This window comes from Hemicordylus capensis, chromosome 2 (genome assembly GCF_027244095.1).
Source record: "Hemicordylus capensis ecotype Gifberg chromosome 2, rHemCap1.1.pri, whole genome shotgun sequence".
In the NCBI taxonomy this organism is placed as follows: domain Eukaryota; kingdom Metazoa; phylum Chordata; class Lepidosauria; order Squamata; family Cordylidae; genus Hemicordylus; species Hemicordylus capensis.
This window is the reverse complement of record NC_069658.1, coordinates 111,520,064-111,542,849: the sequence shown is the minus strand read 5'-3', so window position 1 is coordinate 111,542,849 and position 22,786 is coordinate 111,520,064. Positions and strand designations below refer to the sequence as shown.

General features: G+C 43.7%; 2 protein-coding genes across 18 annotated transcripts in view; one reads left to right on the top strand and one right to left on the bottom strand.

Annotated features, from left to right (window-relative positions):
• The window catches only part of KIAA2026 (KIAA2026 ortholog), a 71,086-nt gene extending 58,638 nt beyond the window's left edge, over positions 1 to 12,448 (top strand). For 2 of the 3 annotated variants that reach the window (XM_053297219.1, XM_053297221.1), the window contains 3 exons: positions 5,694 to 5,809; positions 6,016 to 6,191; positions 7,929 to 12,448. In XM_053297219.1, the coding sequence (XP_053153194.1) occupies positions 5,694 to 5,809; positions 6,016 to 6,191; positions 7,929 to 11,572 (3,936 nt within the window). In that variant the 3' untranslated portion in view covers positions 11,573 to 12,448. The remainder of the gene's footprint in view (positions 1 to 5,693; positions 5,810 to 6,015; positions 6,192 to 7,928) is intronic. The other variant, XM_053297220.1, reaches the window with a different exon arrangement.
• Positions 12,449 to 16,103: 3,655 nt separating this feature from the next.
• The window catches only part of MLANA (melan-A), a 50,553-nt gene continuing 43,870 nt past the window's right edge, over positions 16,104 to 22,786 (bottom strand). For all 15 annotated transcript variants that reach the window (XM_053298550.1, XM_053298547.1, XM_053298553.1 and 12 more), the window contains 3 exons: positions 19,917 to 20,013; positions 18,770 to 18,874; positions 16,104 to 16,468 (listed from right to left, as the gene is read on the bottom strand). In XM_053298550.1, the coding sequence (XP_053154525.1) occupies positions 16,400 to 16,468; positions 18,770 to 18,874; positions 19,917 to 20,013 (271 nt within the window). In that variant the 3' untranslated portion in view covers positions 16,104 to 16,399. The remainder of the gene's footprint in view (positions 16,469 to 18,769; positions 18,875 to 19,916; positions 20,014 to 22,786) is intronic.

The window sequence follows — 22,786 nt, the reverse complement described above, 5'->3', positions numbered from 1 at the left end:
TGGTGAAGGTGTGGCTGGCCAGATAGCCATTCCCCCACCTGGCGATTCATGGCAGCCAACAGCTCACATGCGGTGTGGTCAGTGTCAAGCATCTCCACATGCAGCACAGCCCACCTGTACTTCGCTGCATGGGAGGGGCTGGCCATGCCACCAGCAGCAGGTGTCCCATCATTCTCCTGCCACCATCAGTGCGCCATGAGGGACAAGAAAGTAGTGTGCCTCCCACTGGGACAGCAGGAGAGGGCATGCACATATCTCTTGCCTGTGGGCTCCCTAGAGGCATCTGGTGGGCCACTGTGTGAAACAGGATGCTGGACTAGATAGGCCTTGGACCTAATTCAGCAGGGCTGTTCTTATATTCATAGATCCGCAGTGAAGTGCACACTGCTGTCAAACGCTGCTGTGTGCAACAGCCCTGACATGGCCAGCCTGCATGTCCATTACAGGGAAGTTATCACCTGCCTGCTAAAGATGGTTTGTGAGGGGATATTGTAGTTGGGAGCAGTGTTCCCTCTAAGGCGTGTGCACGTGTGCGTGCACACAGGTTTTTTGATGTCCACTTAGTTAATTTTAGATCCCGCTCAGATTGAATCAGGAAGGTCCTATTCCAAATATATGTGTGTATACACTGCCTTGATACTGCTACCCAGAACAAAACTCATTCCACACACAGATGAAACAAATTAGAGAAAACACTAGTTGGGGGCAAGCAGCCAGAAGAAGCCAGCATTCTCCTCCACCTGGAATAGCTCGTCATCCAAAGCGATCATCTCCCCAATGGCCCGGGTGAGAAATGATGCTCTGGGGGGCAACCAGACCATTTGCCCACTGACTGCAGCCACCCAACATGCAACTTCCTCTGCTTGGGAGCAGGTGCCTTGCCACTACCCTAGGACACACCAGGCCTATTGCTGGGGCAGGGGCCCCCAAGTGGGGTCGCCAGGTGATGCTGTTGTAGGTTCTGCAGCATCGCTGTTGTCCCAAGGGGGCTTTACTCCTGCTGAACTGTGTCCTGCAGTAGATTCAGGAAGCATGACGTGGATCACCATGGTAGAGCGCAAAGTGGTCCCACACCATGCTGCTTGTGGTCTGGGACCATTTTGGTACTGGGGCTGCTGGTTCGTTTGGGGGCCACCACCGTCCTCCTTTCAGGGCTCAGAAGGTCTAGGAAGAACCGGAATGACTTCTGCTGCTCCTCAGTCTCAGACATGGGTGGGGGTTCGCACTGCCAAGAGGGATTGAGGAGGATGGAGAAAGTGATCTTGCTGGGCTAGCAGCTGAGGATGACTCTTCCTCCACTGTGACAGAAAGCAGAGCTTCTTTCCCAACAGGGAAGGATCTCCCCGCTACTTCTACCTCCGCCACCACAGGCGACTGCACTGCGGGTCCAGGCTCCTTCAGATAGGAGAGCCTGCACACACCACATCAGTGGTGGGGATGACACAGAGTAGGTCCCCTTGCCATTGCCCACCAAGAGCAGCAACATCCCTCCCTCTTCATGCTGGCACTCCTGGACATCTTTTTAAATTTTACAAATTTAAGCTCTAATTTGGGGGGTGGGGTGGGGGGAGAAGAAGAGTCTTTAAGATAGTGTGGGCCTGGGTCTATTTATGCTCTGTGTGTAGCACTGTGATGCATATAGAGAAGCTAGAAAAATTAGAGAAGCAGGCTTTATTTGTGTGCCATTTTTGGAGGGGACTGAGCAACAATGGGGCAAGTCAAAGGGAAGGCAAAGAAGGTCAGGGAAGTACTGTGGCCTCTCTCTAACCCATCCCCCGTCCTGCAGTCCTGCTCTCTAATCCCCCACTTCCTCAAACTAGGCCCTATTTAATGAACTTAACCTGACCAAAGTGTGTCTGTGTGGGGGTGTCGCTCACCTTCTGACATTTTAGGCTGGGGGCTTCCAGCAGCATCTTTGGCTGGAATCTGTCAGGTGTTGCTCTCAGAGACACTCTTGGGCCAAGCAGACACCAGTACTCAACTACTGGGGAAAGGGCAGGTGGGCACCAGTCAGGCATCCACTCAAAAAATCAAAACAAACAAGAATCCTGAAAAACAGGGAAACAGAGTGCCTGGGCAGGCTGAGCACACCAAGATCCATGAAAATAAAAATAAAAATCCAGGCAGTAACAAAGAGGAGATGCAGTTTGAGGCTACAAAGTGGGGGGAGGGACCAGCACAGCTCCCCAGTTATTATTTATTTATTTATTATTATTATTATTTTACATTTATATCCTGCTCTTCCTCCAAGGAGCCCAGAGCGGTGTACTACATACTTGAGTTTCTCTTTCACAACAACCCTGTGAAGTAGGTTAGGCTGAGAGAGAAGTGACTGGACCAGAGTCACCCAGCTAGTTTCATGGCTGAATGGGGATTTGAACTCGAGTCTCCCCGGACCTAGTCCAGCATTCTAACCACTATACCACGCTGGCCCTCTTATTAAAGCCAGGGTGGGGGGTAGCCAGCTACCAGCAATAAGCTTGTGGGGAGCGGGGTCCAAAAGCAATAAGCGGGGGTTGGGGGTCCGTACAAGGAAAAATTTCCAAGCCACTGGGACTGCTGGTACTATTTTTAAAATAATTGGGAGGGAGCACAAACAGCACCCAGTTATTAAAGTCATTGCGGGTAGGGCTGGCTACAAGCAAGAATAATAAAATAAAATTCCAGGAAGCACCCAGTTAAAGTCAATGGCCGCAGAGTTGCCCACACCAACATTTGATTTGAATGACAACAAGCCAACAAGAAGCAAGGAGATCTCAAGCCAATCAGAAGCCATTGCCAGAAAGCCAATCAGCAAGGGGCAAACATAGAGATAAAATGGCGCCCATGACATGAATCATGCAAATCAGGGCTATTCGATTCGTGGTCAAATCCACAAATCACATCTGATTTGGTGCAAATAGATCAGCACTCAAATTTAATTGCAAATTCCTATGAGGTGGAGCTGTGTATGTATTGCAGAACTGCTGCTCAAAATATATATTTAAAAGCATATATTGATTTCCTTCCATATAGTGATGCTAAATATGTGTCAGGCAATTGTTGGACCTGGAAAAATAAACAATTGAATGCACAACAGAAATGTATTTCTCTCAAGAGCTGTCCATTATAATAAGATACAAAATCAGATTTTTCATGTTTTTGCATTCTATTATTAAACAGCCTAATTCTATGCCTTTTTACTCAGAAGTAAGAGCCACTGGGTTCAGTTGGGCTTACTCCCATGTAAGTGTGTATAGGAAATACTCCAAGTGTGTGGTATGCTTGTTTATTTTAAAGCAATTTGGAAATCTGTAAATTCAACTTCTGCTCATTTTCTGTTTGCATGATAATATGAACTGCAGACAGGCTCAACTCTAGTTAAATATTCACCTATAATAGCTCTAGGTAGTGTTTGTTTTCCATCTCTAATCTTTCATCTAGGCTTCCATCCATATATATTTTTTAGTTTGCATTGTTGTGGATTTATTATCTCTGCTCATATTTTTTTCCTCAAAACACTGCACCTAAAAAGCAGCCGCCTGATTTTCAAATCAGCCTAGATTTCTTAGTGGCAAACTCAAATGTCTAGCTGCTGACAATTCTTACTCAGCAACTTCAGAATCAGATCTGGACAACAGTAGCAAATGATTACATCATTTGCAGTGGAGTTCACTTTGTAATTCTTCAGTTTTCAGAATGCAAAAACTGTATTCATTAGTGTAATTTTAAAACGTTTGTTTTAAAAGAGGCTAGTAAGCCACATCTGTGGCATTATAGTCATTGAAGAAATAACTGTTATGAAATCTGTATCATTTGGAAATATGTTTATAAACTGTCATGAACTCTTTGGAAGAGAGGATAAGTCCCCTTCCATATGTCACTCCAGAACATTTCAGGCTCATATATGCAATAGGACCCTCTGGAAATGGATCTCTGGTTGAATGAAGAGTGGAAGTAGGGAGAAGGAATGTGCTGGTTTGTGAATCCTCCTGCTTTTGCCACCCTACTCTAGGATTTCGTTTGTTTGTTGACATCATCATCTCTATGTCCCAATATCCTTTTAATCATTTTGTTAGCTGAAAATTGATAGCCCTTTTCAGCAATCATTGTTTTGTTGTTATATTTATCTATCTGCTCTTTTGCTCATAGAGCACTCTGAGTCACTTACAACACAAATGCAGCATATTAATTACAAAAATAAAATTAAAAATATCAATTAGGAACAAGATCTAATACAGCAAACAGTACAAAAACCATTCAAGCATAAAACCCAAGCAGGTCTACTATATGGGAGCAGACTGGGTCTAAGATCATTTAGGCTTATGCTCCTCTCAGAATCATGTCACATGCTATAAATCTTCTGGCGTGCTTGCTATTATGTTACCTTTGTCTCTTTACAATGAGGAAATCTAATTTAACAAGCATGAACCTGCAACAAAATGTTACAGTATATCCCTGATGTGACTGTATTACTTGAGCCTATGCCTGAGCATGATGAAAGTTTTAGGCACCTTTCCCCCTCAGAAGCAGAAGGGGTTCCCACTCTTTTAAGGAAGTATTCTTCAAGCTGGAAATTTCCCACTCTTTTTGTTCAAACCCTCTTTCTCCCCCTCCTTGCCACTGAGTTCCATTCGTTCCTCCCACCTGGTCATCTGTTAACTGCCCTCTGAGTCCACTAACATTCCACTCCCATTAATTACATTGGAGCAGTTTGGGGGATGTATTTATTGTTTTGCCCCCTTAGGTTTTTGTCCTTCAGATTTTTGTGAGACTAACCTATCTGTTACCCCAAGTCTGCCAGTATTTCCCTCTCTCCCACAAGTGTTCCAGTTATGAGTGCATAACAATCATAACGTTTCCTGCTCCTTTGGAAATAGAAGTTGAAAAATAACATAAATACCCATCGCTATATTTTACATAACATTGCATAATAGGATTTCTGCTGGGTGTTTTCTCCTTCCTTCCACTACTGCTACAAGCCATATACCTCTCCTGTCTCTCATCAGTTTTAAGTGAACTGGCCTTCATTTAATACCTTGGTTAAGGGGAGAATTGGGCATCTGCTGAATAAGAATAGAGGACCAGTAGACAACTGCAGCAGAGGCATTTTACTTGAATATGTTGACCTTAACAGTCGATTAGAAATTGAACTTATCCGCTTGGTTCCCTGGATAAAACAAATCAAATGTATAAGGAACCCTGTTTTCCTTAAATATTTCACCAACCAGTAGCAAGCTGGGAAACATCTTGCAAGGTGGACACTCAGCAAATTGGTGGAGGCGAGCCAATCTGAGTCCTAACTGAGCTTCTGAAATTACCCTTAATCTGTAATCGACTGTTCTGAAGTACTATCAGAGATAACTCTCATTAAGATTAGACTCCTCCAGAACTACTCTGGGTTGAGTTGTGATTTTAGTAATGTCCTACTGAAATTAAAGGTGGATTCAATTCATTTAGATTAAAGGAGGATTTGAATAACCAATTTTGCCACCATGCTATTACTTTTCCTGTTCGACAGTCACCATGTGAAGGGATCTATATGGAAATAAGCTACATGAAGAAGTTCCACATGCAGTTAACTCCAGATCCACCATTGTTTTGGCAAGCCAGATTTTTCAAATGTTCTGAAACTATGGCATTGAAATCAAAGGTGTATACCTTTTATTAGATACAAATGTATCAATAATACATGTGGTATTTTAATATTACAGGGCAGGTGGTATCATCGAAAGCAAGCTGTAAAAGAACTACACTGTACTCTAATACGACTGCTAAATGAATTGTTACCATGGGAACCAAAATTAATGAAGGCGTTTCAAAGAAATAGGTAACTAGCTGGTTCTTTTTTAACCATGTGTGAAGTAATAGCTCACTCAGTACTTGTTATGTTATGTTGTCTCTACAGTAGAGACAAAGAGCATGACTTTCTGCAATACTTCTGAGTTTAGGCCATTTGAAAGCTGTAGGTAAATGTATGACCAGTTTTCCTTGTGAGTTAATCTTTATTGCTGATGTTCTAATTTTCTATTGAAGGTCTCGATTAAAAAAGGACTATGATGACTTCAACAGACAGCCTGACCATGATACATTTATTAGAGAACAGTGGACTAATGAAGATGGTGAAATAAATACTGGCAAAGAGATTTCCAGTTCATTAGTCAGCGAGTCAGAGCATGCTGAGTTTCTTAAAAGAGATTACGCAGATGCAGGTAGGTTTTTTGCTAGTCATTGTGAGTGCTTAGACCAGGCCTGCACAACATGCGGCCCGGGGGCCGGATGCGGCCCGCAAGGCCTTTTTTCCTGGTCCCGGGGCTATTTCCTCTTCCTCCCCCTGCTGCTTAAAAAACCACCTCAAAAAAAATTCCAGCCGCTGCATGGCCGAGGAGATGGCTGCGGGGGTGCAGGTGTTCTTCCTTACCCTCCCCCACGGCAGCAGTGGCGCACAGCGGCAGAAACCAGAGCGACACTCGGGTCTGCCATTTGGCCCAGTGTTGCTTCCCAACTGCGAGGCATGCCTGCGCAGTTAAGTCTCTTAAGTCAGTCTCTCTCTCTCTCTCTCTCTCTCTCTCTCTCTCCCACCAAGACTGCGCCTCTCTCTCTCTCTCTCTCTCCCCCACCAAGACTGCGCCTCTCTCTCTCTCTCTCTCTCCCCCACCAAGACTGCGCCTCTCTCTCTCTCTCTCTCTCTCTCTCCCCCACCAAGACTGCTCCATTCTCTTTCTCTCTCTCTCCCACCAAGACTGCTCCATGCTCACTCTCTCACCCACCCACCAAGACTGCTCCATTCTCTCTCGCTCTCTCCAACTGCTCCATTATCTCTCTCTCTCGCTCTCTCCAAGACTGCTCCATTCTCTCTCTCTCTCAGGCCAAGCCTCCTGCTGCATCCTTTCCATCTTTCTTTCCCCTTCTCCATTCTTTTCCAAAATTATGAGAAGAGGTTCTCATTTTTTTTTCTCCTTAAAAGTGTTCCATGTTTTGTGTGATGATTTGGCAGAGGTGGAAAGGAAGAACAATGCATTTTATTATGTTTTTTGTACAGATTGTATAATATTTATATTATTAGAATGAATTTTAATTCAACTTATTTCATATTAATTTAAATCAATCTTGGCCTGCCAGAACATCAGAAGTTAAATATTGATTAAATTCATTTTAAATTCATTTTAAATTCATTTCACTTTAATTCAGTTGATTGGTTGATTGATTGATATTGTTACTCTAATAATCAGCACCCTAGGAATTGACCTCGGCCCCCATGAACCAAGTCATGGTTGGTTTCGGCCCGCCAGGTCATTTGAGTTGTGCAGGCCTGGCTTAGACACATTGTAGCAGTTCTCATGTGAATTCTAGTAAACTAGTAAGTCCAAAACATGGGAAGCTTTAGTCCTTTTACTTGTATAAAACTTGTGGAGGAGTTATGCATTTCTTATACATAAAAATCCAACAGTTTCTCTAGTTTATTTAGGTTACAATCCTGTGCACACTTAATAGAATTAAGCCCTATTGAACATAGTATGACTCACTTCTGAGTAAATTTGCATAGGATTATTCTATTTCAATTAAAGCAGTGTAACTTTTGCATACATTTTGTTTCTCTAATATATATGTGTCAGTTCCACACCTTAATAAACCCTCCTAGTCTTGGTTGTAATGGTTTCCTAATGAGGTTTTATGCCTCTTTAGAAAATGTTTGAAAAACAAATTTAATATAGTTTGACTTACTTTTTCCAAAATGGTGTCATTTAGCATATTGTCGAAGAAATTATTAATAGTATCATTATTAATAGTATCATCTCACCAGAAGACTTACTTGGTTGCTAGTACAACCTGCTAATAAGTTGATTTTCTTTGTCTTATTCTCAGAGAACTAGTAAACTCATTATAACTTAGAAAAGTTTGTCTTTTCAATTCCTTTGGAACAACTCCTTTTTCTCCTTTTTTCCTAGAAGACATAAGACTGTCCGAAATGGATCTTGCTGCAGGAAAAGCCAGACCACTAAAAAAAGAATTGATGTGTAAAGAAATACAGAAGACACTGCCTAAATCTGTTAAACGCCTGTCCAAGCAAAACAGTTATTTAGATGATAGCACAAAAGAGTGTTCACCAAGGAAGAAGCTGAAATTAAGCACAAGCGATACCACTGTCCATGGTATAGAGAATGACCTGTCAATTGATGGCTGCTTAAATAAACTTAAACAAATAGAATGCTCATCTTCCCAATCAATGGACGTAACAAACTCTGCAACATCAATATCAGGCTTAGTAAAAGGGACCAAACCCATCCAAGCCTTGCTTGCTAAGAACATTGGGAACAAAGTGACCTTAACAAGCCAGCTGCCGCCCACTGCAGGTAGAAGCATTTCTGCTTCTGAAAAGTTGATGATGTCAACTATGGGTTCTTCCCCAATCAAACCAGTATTGCCCTGCCAGACTGGTTCAAAGAGTCCTTTACAAGTGTTGTACAAAATGCCAGGTGGCCACTGTGTGCCAATAGACCTGCATAACAATTCAGTGAAGATTCAGATGCAGCCTGTGGTTGATGGTAAGCCAGGAGAGAAAACCATGCAACAAGTGCTTATTTTGCCTAAAAATTTCCTTATTCATCACAGAGAAAACAAAAGTGTGGCAAAAGAAATCCAGCCATTGCTGCAAAAGACCACTGAACAGCACTGTATCTCTCTTCCGCAGCCAACCTCTGTCAACACTACTTTAGCACCTGCCTTTCCAACCTCAACTATAAATGCTGCTACTGCATTTCTGCCCAGCACAAACTTTAAGAAGAATACCACATGTTTGCCACAAGCGGCTAATGCGACGAACAGACTTCCAACTTTGCCTTCTATAGCCCCCACAGGTAATGTATTAGCATCAGTGGTGAAAATGAGCCAAAGCGAGACTGCTAAAACAAAGACTATGGTTTCAGCTGCGACTTTTCCTGTTGCTTCAGCCACTGTCTCCTCAGCAGTTCAGACTTTGACAACAACACTCCCCCAAAGTGTTTCTGCTTGTACCAGCAGCTCCTCCCCAAAACTAGCATCCCCACAAACAAGCAGTGATATTGGTGAGCCTAAACAAGAACTGAAAACAATCTGTATCAGAGATTCACAATCTATCCTTGTTAGGACGCGAGGTGGGAACACAGGCATTGTTAAGGTGCAGGCCAATTCAGAGCAGGTTTCCCCTAATAACTTACTGCCGAGTTCTGTTTTCACATATGCCCCTCAACTTCAGGCATTTTTAGTGCCCAAATCCACACAATTGCCAACCTCTAACTTTCCATCTGTAACAACAGCGATACCTAATTTCCCAACACTTGTCCAATCTCCTCCAACAACTTCTACTTCCATTCCAACTGTTTCTGCTAGTGTGAATCAGGTAATGGGGAAAAACATGACTCTTGCATATGGGCAGCCTCATAATAGCAGTACTGTGGGTCATGGAATGCAAAAAACGGTACATGCTTCCTCACCTACCTTCTTGTCATCTCTGTCATCATCTAACATTGTCATGCCAGCACTGCCAAATACTTCTACTAATACGATGAGCATTTCTCCAGGAAATATTGGGCAGAGTACCATGGGTACCGCTCAGACTCCTTTTATTAATCAACAGATGGATATAAATAATACAAAATTTCCTGCCACGCAGCATGAAACCACAGCCACACCCAGCGGAAGTGTCATGAGTGGTGCTCAAATTCCAAAACTTATGTTGGTCACAAATCCATCCCTTCTTCCTGCCTGTGGAACTGCAGGTGTCAACCTAATCCCTGCTCCAACATCCACTGGCATTAACACACAGAAGCTGGTTTTCATTAATACTCCACTTGCCAATATTCAGTCAAACACCAGTATAACTGCAGAATCATTTAAACAGACCTTCCCCACTTCCATGGGCAAACCATGTGTTAAAAGCACAGAGCAGCCTCAGTTAGTCCTCATTCCATCTACTGTGGGAGCATCGATAAAAGTAAATACATCACCAACAGTTTCTCAGATAAAAGATGTGAAAATTGGACTTAACATTGGTCAGGCCATTATAAATAGCACAGGTAATGCTCAGAGTGTTCCATCAATTAACATTATGCAGTCTGCAGCATCCAAAGATGCAGAAGAGAACCCTAACCAGAGTGTCATTCTGCCGTTGTCAACAAGCAGTAGTTTGGTTCCAGTATGTTCAAGTTTGGCAAGTCAGACTGTTGTAACAAGACCATCAACTATGTCTTCAGTAACAACAACGAATGCATGTTTAGATTCTGCTTCTATAGCATTGAGTGGAACTACTGCTGCAACACGTCCTACTGTCTTGGCTGGTGGAATTGATGATTCAACAAAAGTAGCACCAGTTTTAACTGCTCGACAACGTATCTCTACTGTTGGAAATACTGTGGCTATATCAACTGTGAAAACTGGACATCTTGCTTCGTCTGTTCTGATTTCAGCTACTCAGCCCACAGTGTCTCATCCAAGTTTATCATCTGCTTTTCAGTTGCCAGTTACAGTTGCCTTGCCTGGACCTGTGAATGGTACCCCAAAAATGATACACACGGTTCCTCAGTTGCCAGCAGCTCCAGGTGCTGCAAAAGGTATGCCACTTTCAAAAGGGCAACAGTCCACGTTACTCCAATTTCAGTCCCCAGGAATTTCCACTACAGTGCCAACAAATGGAAGTGCTCAAAAGCCTCAAACTGTATTTCCCCCTAATGCATCGAATGCAGGTAAAGTGATTAGTTTTTCTAACTTCGTTCCCCTGCCTTGCCAGCCAATGCCTCCTAATTTGGTGAAGCCAACTCCTGCTTTCACTTGTGCTCCTAGTGCTTCTACCACTCCTACTGTTCCAGTACCACCATCTGTGATGAGTAATGTGGGAGGGCAGTTGAATGAGTCTTGTGTTCAGCACAAAATAATTATTAACACTTGCACTCCTTTGGCACCTGGAACTCAGATCATGATCAGTGGCACTCGATTCATAGTTCCACCTCAAGGTCTCGGAGCTGGCAGCCATGTTCTTCTCATCTCTTCAAATCCAAAACTTGGTCCTCTTTTAAGTGTTAGTAATGGCTATGGGTTTCAGCGCATGTCCCATACTACTGCTGCTCCCCAAAAGACAGCACAGGTGTCAAGTAATACATTAAGTTGGCAGCCATCAAAACAGCCTTTGAAAAGCTCCACCAAAATTGTGAACTCCCTTGGAACTGCAAACACTCTGCCTATTGTACATGCAACACCACAGATAGTAAACAGTGCTACAAAACCATGCACTTCACCGTCTGCAACACTGTCTACATCTTTGGTAGCAAAAACCCCATCTTCCACGCTAGTTAACACATCTTTGGTTTCTACAACTCACAGTACTAACTCACAGCTGCAAAGCAGTGCATCTGTATTGCAACTAGATACATCTATCAAAAAACTGATGGTCAGCCCAGAAGGAGCTATTTTGAATGCTATAAATACTCCAACATCAAAAACTTCCAATTTGCCTTCATCCTTTTCTCCTGACATAGTATCCACAACCACGAATCCTGCTGTGGTCTTCCCTAATTTTCTGAAATCCAGCATAGGTGTACCTGATACAGCTGCATCTTGAATTTAAAGTATTGAGTCGTTAACATGTTGGGGCATTCTTTTGTGTATGAAGTTAATTTATAATTGTTAAAAATACTTCTTATACTGTTTAAAACATACCACACATGTGGCTGATGTACATAAACCCAAGCCATGTAGTAGCAGTCTTCATCTGAGCAGAAAACAGCTGCGAGGCAGAGAACCAAACTATTTTGCATGCCCTTGCAAACCTATAGGTTTGAGTGGGTTCACAAATTGGTATGACTGTTGTATCACACACCCAGCTTGGGATAACTGTGAACTGTTCTGTGCTCAAATTCAAGATGGTTTCTATGTGCCCAGAGTTTGTGTGCATATGGCCATTGGTTTTTTTAAAAGACTGCTTTATTTTAGATTGCAACTGCTTTTTGTTTTTTTTTCTTATTTAAAAAGTGGCAAGAAAACTCCTCTTTTCAGACCTGTGCTTTCAAAGGTTGTTTAATGAAGTGGTCAAAAAAGAAAAAGAAAAAGACCATTGGTTAAAACATGTTGTAGAATGCAATGTTTGATTCTCGAGTAGCACATTTTCCAGGGATATGTGTCTTCTCACAACTTATACTTTCCCCATCTTGTTCATAAACAATACAGTACACTTCTTTTGCAAACATTTTTGTTTCTGTAAAAATAAAAAGGCATATTTATGCATTGTAAAAATGCAGTCTATGGTGTAAAATTGTACATATCCCTGACTCCCTCACAGTCTGTACTAAACTATGTGTAAAAAGAACTACTCTTGTCTTATTTATGTTTTGTTTACATAATGTATAGTTTTTTAAGTATTTTAGTAATTTTGGACAAGTGTACTGTTTAGCAATAATGCAGAAGAATCTACATGTAATAATAAAACAAAGTTGCTGTATTTTTGCCTTGATAGTACTGTATCAATGTCACTGTAGAGAAGGATGATACATGTGTGTGCATTGAGAAATGTTTGGGTTTTCAAAAAACGGTTTTGATTCTAAGCACACTTAAACATACATTCCATTAAAATTGGTGGGATTGACTTTCGAGTAAGTGTACTTAAGGTTGTGATTTTTGAGACTTCAGCTTGTTCTTGCAGCTCTTTCCCTGCATTGTGTCTATTTTTTTCTCTAATGCATATAAAATTGTGGCCATCACAACTGCTGATGTTTTACTGTTAGCTTCCATTGTCCAAAAAGAAATTTACCAAATCTGATGAATATCTCTTCAATGGTTCAAAAGTATCAAGGGATTTATAAAATAATCAGTACTTCGTTTTTTTAATATTCCCGATACCTACAAGGGAAAGAGAAGCCAAATCCCTAAAACAAATCCTTTCTAGCCAAGATGACCAGTGGGATGGAATGAGTTACCGTAGTTGAGAGCCAGAAGAATTAGAGAGCTGGACCCATTTGAGAAATTATTGAAATCTGGAATGGTATGAGGGAGGATAAGCAAGCAGCTGGCTAATGCTTATTGTCAAGTGGAGGAAATTGTGCATCTATATTTGCAGGATATACTATTCTTAGCAAAGTTTTAACAGACTGAGGCGCTTCACACGACACGTGCGAAGCGCCTGATGGGGTTCTGCGTGGAGAGCGGGCTTAGCCTGCTCTCCACGCAGACAAGCTGCCGCTTATATCTGGGCAGCCAGATCGGCTACCCACACGACTGCCAGCTCAGTCACGGAGCTGGTGGGGGCTGTGGGGATCTGGGGCCACACGGCCCCCTAAGTTCCAGGATGCCCCCCGCGAGGCATCCTGGAGAGATCCCCGAGCCCAGGAGGCTGCTTGCAGCCTCCCAGTTGGGGGTCTACTCGTTGCCACCGCATGTGCCACAGCAACACACGAGCACAAAAACAAGGTTAACGGAGCAATTACTCCGTTAACCTCGTTTAAGGGGAGGGGGATTTAACGTGGCTAGCTGCCGGGACCTGCGCGGCTCCCATTGCAGCACACGATCACCCAAAAGTGGGCTGGCTCCCTTAGCCTGCTTTTGGGCGATCATGGGAATAGCCTCTGAGTTTATTTAAACTACACTAGTTAAACTACACTAACTACCGCTAAACGGTTTTTCCCCACCATCTAGGTTGGTTTTTTTAAAAAGTTTTTTCAGACTCCATACTAGGCAATGAGCAATGGCCAGGTTTTCTTTGCTTTAAAGTGTTAGTAACACTGAGGTTAGCAAAGAGAGTCACATCATGATATATGACTCTAGCACTAAAGAAATGTTGTTTTCTTGAACAATATTAAAAGTGAAGCATTCTAAGGAATATTAATATTCTGAAATAGGAGTCCTTAAAAGTTCCCATTTTACAGATGGAAAACTGAGGTTTAGAGCCCACCTATAGAAGTGGGACTCGAACCTAAGTTGTGGAAGATATAATAGATTCATATGTGGCTCTCCTTGATCTAAATGTTCCTCTCACTGAGTCATGGGCAAAACACCCAGAGATGCTTCCCATCTTTTTTCCAGCTCTGGAGAACCTTTGTGGAGGAGTGAAAGTGACATGATCTATGTGCTAACATCACAGAAATCTGCTGGTCAGAATTCTGATAACTTCACTATAGTTGCCACAGAGCTGCATGTCTAACACCAAAGAAGGATTAACTAATACTGCACCAGCTTGTCATACCGTCCCATGCATTTAATTGATGTTGTAAAAGTTATCATTTGGGGGAGAGAAGTGAAAGTGTTTTGGGGAAAACCCTTGCCTTCCAGTGTTTTCTCTCTCTGCTGCTGCTTTAGTCTCCCCCCCCCCTTTTTTTTTTTTACTTTTTCTCTGTACATTCTTAGGAAATCTAGAAATCTCAGTAGGTTGGATCCAGATTTATGCTGCGCTCATGGAAACTACATCATAAGTAGAACTTAAGTAGAGTTCTGTTCATGCAAGGACCCCTTTTGTGAGTACAACTCTCTTTCCTTTCATGGAAAGATCTAGTGCAGTATGAACATGGCATTGTAGCGCCATGTGGCCAGTGGGATTTGTCTGTTTTGTTGCTGAGGACAAACAATTCCCCCATTTGGGTCCCCTACAGACAATCAAGTTGATGCTTCTTGTCTTGCCATGCTACACTAGTAGTTTCACTGCCTGTCGTTAGTGCATTGTAATTTTTTTGCCTTGATCCAGCTCTACAAACACGAATAGCTGGGGCAAAATATACTGGTTCAGATTCTTGCTTGCTTTCTGCCATCTGTCCAGGTTTAGACCCCCAAATGGATGTGTGTGCAATTTAGTGGTAAAATGTACACAAAACATGTTATCTCTTTCCCTTTTCAGTATTAAGTATTACTGTATATGTTAATCTGATCCGGAGAATTGCTGTGATCAGGGTGTATGCAAAGTGAAACACCTATGGGATTTAATTACTCAAGTATTTATTTTATCATGTGCATGGTATGAATTAACTAATGCCTTCCACCTGATCACAAAATTAGTTTAATCCCAGTTGTGCTAGATTTTGCCTCTCTGGAGGTGGTGGTGTGTTTTTTTAAAAATACAAACCAGTCAAAGGCAGATAATGACAAAGGTTTGCCCTGTTGGCAAACACATACAACAGACCCTACCCCAAAATGTAACCAATTTGAATTGTTTTTATGATTTTTATTGTTTTAACTGATTTTAATGTTTCACTGTGATTTTATGGAACTGTATTGTATTTTTGTAAACCACCCTAGGATAGGTTTTATGAAAGGCAGTATAGAAATCGAACAATAAATAAACAGGTAGGACACTTAATTCAGATTTGGACATAATGATACGGGACAACACACACAAAGCTTGAACACTATAGGCCTTTTCAGGCATTATGGAACTGTGTATTTTGCATATGGTTACAGGAGCTCAGTGGTAAGCCCCACCCCCTGCACCAACATGCTCCTAAATGATGTCCTGTTGTCCGACACCCACCCCCGCTCTCCATACATGCAGTGTTTGTCTACTACAGAGACCACCCCTGTACTCCGCTCCGGAGTGATTGGGAACACTGGGTGCACAGTGTCTCTGTCACGAGGACGATCTCTCTCCAAGTACGACGTTTGTCCCTGTAGTAGACAAACATGGATGGAGAGCTGGGACGGTAGCTAAGGAGTGCAGTGGGGAGGGTTCGCAAGTGCACTTCTGTCAGCACCTGAAAAGGGCTATTGTTTCATTACCTATGTTCAGGGCTAAGCTAGACATAGGATATCTGTGATGGGATCTCCTGATGTCTTTTTCCTTGCGTCAAATGAGCTACTGTTTATGAGCTAATGTGCTTTGGATTGCCCCAGTGTGGTTAAAACCACCCCCACCTCCGATTCTGTACAGCTTTTGTAGGACCCTGCCTGACTCTGGACTTGGCAGAGCAGTGCAGGAGGAGCCTTCTGCCAGGATAGCTGGATTGCCCACAGTAAGAGTGAAGACGCTGAAGCACATGAGCCTGATGGTGTTCATTTCCCCAGTATCTGATGACAGGCAAGCCTTGAATAAAGAGAAGGTCCCATTGCATTGAAAAAGACCCAGAGGACAATAGAATCTGTGTGGGTTTTTAAAATCTCATGAGTTTGAGGCAGCATGCTTTTTGCCTTATAGTATTTATTGTGCTTGGTAGAACTCATAGAATAAAATGTCTCTTTGTGGTATATAATGCTGGAATGATTCCAGGCAACTACAGTCAAGATACAAAGGCTGCAGCATCGGCGTCCCAGACATCTCATGCAATAGGAGAGCAACTAAAAAAAAATTGAGACAATGTTTTCTGGAGCCATTTAGAACACCATGCATGTTTGTTTTTTAAAGGTACTGCTAGAAATACATGGATTTAAGCAAGGACTTAGCAAGCACTTCCATTCTGATTTAATTGGTCCTGATTTATGGTGCATAAGGTGGTGGCAATGGAGTTGCAGAGATCTTGTCATAGGCTGGTGGAGCATCAGGCACCTATGTTAAGGAAAGATGAGCGAGAGAAAACTTAATCATTTGCACATAACTATGAAGAAACTGCATAACTACCTAAGCTGCCATGCCAAATATTATTTAAAGCTCATAGCCTATTATTATTATTATTATTATTATTATTAGGAAACACCTATTATCGGGCAGCAGTGATATAGGAAGATGCTGAAAAGGATCATCTCATACTGCGCGGGAGGAGGCAATGGTAAACCCCTCTTGTATTCTACCAAAGACAACCACAGGGCTCTGTGGGCGCCAGGAGTCGACACTGACTCCAAGGCACAACTTTATCCCTTAGGAAAGGCCCACCCGCCCAGCTGTTGCTCTGAGTGAAGCCTAGCCCTCCCTCAAAGCCTTCCCTCACTACAAGTGCCCTGAGAATGGACATCATGGTAGAAACAGGTCACGAGGTAAAGCCTGAATGAGCAGGTGAGATTGCCAAGAGAAAAAATGTAAGCCATTGAGCAACGGTGACCCCCCTGAGACTCTCCAGCTCAGCTGTTGGACTACAGCTCCAGTCATCCCCAGCCACTGCTGCAGCTGTTGTTGATGGGAGAGGTCTAACAACAGCAGCAGAGCCATGCTAGAGGGACCCAACAAGGGCCAAACTCGATGTGATGTTAAATGTATCACCATCTAGTTAGGGATTTATTTTCGTTCTGAAATTGCAGAGGCACAATCTGGATCAGGACTGAGGAAGAAGGGGATGTTTAATTTTTTTTATTTCCATGCCATCTTCTTCTCCCCCGCCCAGTGCCAGTTTAACCTTGAAGGTAAAGCGAATGGCACCTTAATAGTTAAATCATTGCTTCGTTGGGTGATTTGGGGGGAGAAAACAGTGCAGAAGCAAAGGGTTCAGCACCTGCTCTCTCTGCACTGTGGACCCAGTCTGGATTGGGCCCCTACACAGCCACTACTGTTAAGTAAACAGAAACTCCTAACAAGGCAATGACACACTGAATGCTATAGCTAGTTTGGCCATAAGAACAGAATCTTTGGGGAACTCCAGAAGAGATGAATCTGGATGGAAATCCGAAAACACAGATGGGAAGGAAACCACCGCGTGGTACAGTGGTTAGAGTGCTGGACTAGGACTGGGAAGACCCGAGTTCAAATCCCCATTCAGCCATGATACTTGCTGGGTGACTGGGCCAGTCACTCCTCTCACAGCCTAACCTACCTAATTCAAAAGGTTTGTACCCCCAGCACAGTACTTCCAGTGACTGTTGCTGGTGTCTATCTTATGTGTCTTTTTAGATTGTGAGCCCTTTGGGGACAGGGATCCACCTTATTTATTTGTTGTTTCTCTGTGTAAACCAACCTGAGCCATTTTTGGAAGGGCGGTACAGAAATTGATTGATTGATTGATTGATTGATTGATTGATTGAAAAGGTTTGTTGTGAGGAGAAACTTAAGTATGTAGTACACCACTCTGGGCTCCTTGGAGGAAGAGAGGGATTTAAAATGTTAAATAAATAAATAAAACACTGCATTATAATGGAAATACTGTGGGAAATCATCAAGAGTGCTGGAAGTAGCTGACAGACCAGGAAAAATTACTGTAGAATAGAAAATAAAGCTTTGGTATTTTGCCAGCAAGAGGTCATCAGAAACTTATGAGGAAGGCTTAGTGGTGTGAAAAAGATAAACTGGCTGAGAATTTGTAGACAGAAACTCATTCACGACAATATTCAGTATGCTGAGATTTGAATTCCATTACACTGACTGCAGAACCCAGCTCTGCTGCTAGAACAAGGTGTGAATGTGCATTAGACTTGTCAGTTGATCTGCAAAGTGGTGGCATGTTTGTCACTTCATCCATCTATCATTTTGATGCAATTTGTAGAGTATGGGCAACATCCAGAGTAAGTCCCATTGACACTAATGGGACTTACGTTAGTTATAACTAGCCCCATTGATTTCAATAGTGATTAGTCGTGACTAACTATCTAGATGTCATCCTATGTCAAAATGCTAGGGAGAGAGAGGTTGAAGAAGGAACTTGGGGGCAGAGGCATAGCAAGGAGAGAGGGGGCCTGTTCACCCCTCTCCCTGGAAGCCCCTCAGATTGAGGGAGGTAATGAAGAAAATAGGGAGGGGTGGAGCTGGAGGGCCCTCAGGAGCTGGGAGGCCCATGTTTTTTGAACCCATCCACTCAATTATAGCTACGCCCTTGCTTCGGGGAAAGGGATTATGAACATTTTAGAAGTCACTTTTCAGTTTAACTAAGTTCTTTGCGTTCCCATGGAAAGGTTAACTAGATGTAAAGAGAAACAATATTCTTACCACATAGTTACAGTTGCTGTTGTACTCCTGTAAGGGTAATTTGGAACCCAGCAAGGTACTTTTGTCCTCTGAAGTCCTCATAGTGATCACTCCAAAATTCTTGCTCTGTAGTACACAGAGAAGGGAGGAGAGGGAAGAGAAGAGATCCCCAAGCATGAGAAAAATTAGGAGAATGAGAGTGAAGCCTAAGGGCATTTTTGCATGAGAGGTGTAAATCCGGTTGTACATGCATCCATCTATAATGTCTGTTTCAGAACTGCACTCAGCCAGTTCATGTGATCATAAACTGGGTAGGACAAGTCTCCTACCCATCTTTAAGAGCAGTGTGCACATCTGGCTTTCAGTTGCCCGCTTGCAAAAACCTAAGCAGGAGGAGGGGCGCGTGATTGTATGTGAGGCAGCAGCTGGGCAGCAGCAGCTGAGCGCACCCTTCCCCAGAGGTCAGAGGGAAAACCAGACCCAGCTGCCTCCTCACACACTATCCTGCTCCCATAGTCTCCTTGCAAGCAGGCAACTGAAAACCAGGTTTTAATGTGCGGCAGCACTCAACCCTGGGCACTTTCCAGACTAGCTGCTCAACAGCAGCAAAATGCCTCCATTCAGGTAAGTCACATTCAAAATGTAAACAGCAGGGGGAGCAGTCTCGCGGAAACTAACAACTTGAAAAAACAGCAACTTCCTTACGCTGGATATATGACTTCCTAGCCCTATATCGCAGTGATTAGATTCAAAACAAAGCATTGGAAGTGTGAATGGCACTCCTCTGTATGCGTAGGGACTGTGGTGTCACAATGCAGGAAGTGTGGAAGCACACTTCCGAGATACGGTCTAATCTGGAAAGTGTCCTGGTTCCTGTTGCCTTTATCCAGGCTTAACATATGAGGTATGAACATGAAGTGCTCCCTGAGCAGATGAGGAGTGTGTTTTCCTCCCACCAAGTCACTATAGAGTGTGTCTGTGCCCCTCAGAAATTAGAGGGAAGGACTGCTGATCAGAGAACTGGATCCCAGGCAGACTTGAGGCCCAAAATGTCTTTTGCTAGAAATTAAGCAGTGGCTGAATCTTGAAAGCAAGGGGGTTTCAAATGGAAGTACTGTAGTAATAAATGTGACCCTTAAACATGTATGTGGAAGCTAGCTGTCCTTACCAGCAGGCTTTTATAACCACTGCGCCTTTTGTAATACCAGCAGCCAATGATCAGTAACACTGCAAGAACCACAACCAAAATGCCAATTCCTGCAGCCCTGTTGCAAAAGAGAAATATCCATAAGCAAAGGCATGGACACCTGTTTTCCATTTCAAAGCATGTAAGTGAAGAAAGGGGACTGGAGCGAGTGTAAATTAAAAGATAGTTTTAAACGAGAGAACATGAAATGCCAGATGTTCTTGCTTCTTGTGAAGCATATTCCATCACCTGGCTCAGTGAACTCTGCATAATTCAAAACTGGGTGTATAACATGGTAGCCAAGCAGTGCACTAGCTGGTCAACTGTATACAACTGGTACATGGCATTAAGCATCCAGTTAATGAAATTGTAATAAGGAATACCCTCCTAATGTTCAAACTGAGGCACAAAAGTTAGGTTTAGAGACTGGGCAAGAGCTTTGTTCAAAACACTCCTGGTTGCCACCTGCATTTTGCAGGTGGAGTGAGTGTGTGTGTGTGTGTGTGTGTGTGTGTGTGTGTGTGTGTGTGTGTGTGTGTATCTGCAAATTACCCATGGGAGATCCTCCCCATATAATCTCAAAGGAACAGGTAAATCTCACTCAGGCATGTAGGGATAAGGGGAGGGGGATGACAAGTGTCCCTGGGCCACAGGAGATGGGTTTTCCAAGGCACCCTCTCATAGGGCTCTGCAATGTCGGGTCAGGAACCAATATAGCCATTTCAGGGGAGACGTTCCCAATCTTAACTTAGGAAGCCCATTTCAGTTTGGACTTCTCCAATCTCCTTCGGGAGAAATCAGAGCTTTCCAGAGATCCAAATGGTGGCAAGAGTCTGCCTTCCCCCCCCTCCTCTGCAATTGTGGCTGGGGGGAAATCCAAATCTTCTGCCCTCTATCTGCCTGCCCACCCATTAATTTATCTCCCTTAAAAAAAAAAAGTTTTAAAATGTTTTTAGCCCATTTTTAACACTCAGTTTAAAAGTAATCAATTTCCAGGTTTCTTTCTGAGATTCTCTGATGTTACATCACTTCTACTGCGATTCTCTGGTGTTGTATTTCTTTTCAGCTGGGTTCCACACCGTGAGTATTTCCTGGTTACTTTTAAAATGTAATTGGATGGTTGGGAAAAAACCCAACCCTGATTCCAAACCCGATAATGACCACGACGTTCTGAAGGGTCCAAAGGACCCTGAACAAATATTTGTGGGATTGGGTCAGACCCAATCCCAACATTTGTGATCATACACAGCCCTACTCCCTCATTCCCTGCCCCCTGGAACCCCCTCATCCCCCCCCATTATTCCTTTCCCACCACCATGTATGCTTCCCCTCCTGCTGTAGAGATTGAGGATGTTATCCTGAAAATTGCAGCACCTTGCCCTCTCTGATTGGCAAGCATTTTATTTTCCAGCTGGATGCTTCCCCTTTTCTCCTTTGCAAGTGAAGGAGAAAAAGAAAGCACCTAGCCGGCGAACAAAGTGCTCATGAGCTCAAGAGGGTGAGGGGCTGCATGTTCATGCTTAGCACCCTCCACCCATGTATCGGCCTGCATGGCGAGCATGAGGTAGTGGGCTTGGCTGTGGTCTCAGCCACCTAAGAACAGCCCTGCTGGATCAGGCCCAAGGCCTATCTAATCCAGCATCCTGTTTCACACAGTGGCCCACCAGATGCCTCTAAGAAGCCCACAGGCAAGAGGTGAGGACATGCCTTCTCTCCTGCTGTTGCTCCCCTGCAACTGGTATTTAGAAGCATCTTGCCTCTGAGGCTGGAGGTAGCCTATAGCCACCAGACTGGTAATGATTGATAGACCTGCCCTCCATGAGTTTGTCCCTTTTAAAGCCATTTATCCCTTTTTAAAGCCATCCAAGCTAGTGCCCATCACCACATCCCATGGCAGAGAATTCTATAGATTAATTACGTGCTGTGTAAAAAAGCACTTTCTTTTGGTATAGCTGCTGTCTTCTCCCCCTCCTATCCCCCTTAATTCCAGCTACATGCAGAGACGCAATAACCCCCAGACCTTGGGAAACCTGGTCAGGTCCTCCAAGGTCTGGGGAATCCTCCAAATGGCCGGGGCCGGGGAACTCCGGCAGCTGAGCCACCTTGCACCTGCCCTGCCAAAGCTCCACTTTTTTTAGAAGTCTTCCCATGGCTGAGGGGGGGCTGCGGTGGGGGGGAGAGTAGAGCAGTCTTTTTCTCTTCTTCCCCCTCCCCCTGCCAGCGGTGGGGTGGGAGCAGGAGGCACACTGGCCCCATATGTTCGGGCCAGCGTCTTTAAGCAACTGTGAGGTGTGCCTGTGCAGTTGTGATTGCTGCAAGCCCACAGGCTTGCAACGATCTCTAAACTGTGCAGGCACACCTTACAGTTGCTTAAAGATGCTGGCCCAAACGTATGGGGCCAGTGTCCCTCCTGATCCCACCTCACTGCCACCAGGGGAGGGGGGGAATGAAAATGACTGCTCTGCTCTCCCCCACCCCCTGCAGCCACCCCTCAGCCGCAGTAAGACTTTTTAATTAAGCGGAGCTTTGATTGGGCGGGCCCCCGAAAGGAGGTTTGGGGGGCTCACGGGGAGGGGGCTCAGGGCTGGTTGGCCCTGGTGCCCAAATTACTTTGGTGTGCCCCTGGCTACATGACTGAGTTGAGGTGGGTCATGTGTTTCAGCTTAGGGATGTGCAGAATGTTTCAGTGGTGAAATGCTTTGATGGATCATTTTGAGTATTTTGAGCTCAAAACAAAATGGCCTCTTAAAAGGTCCTGCTTCGAGCTCAGAGCAGAACCACCCCATTTTGATCAAAAAATTTCAACATTTTGAATGCCATTTTGGAAGCCTGTTATTCCCTTGTTGATTGGT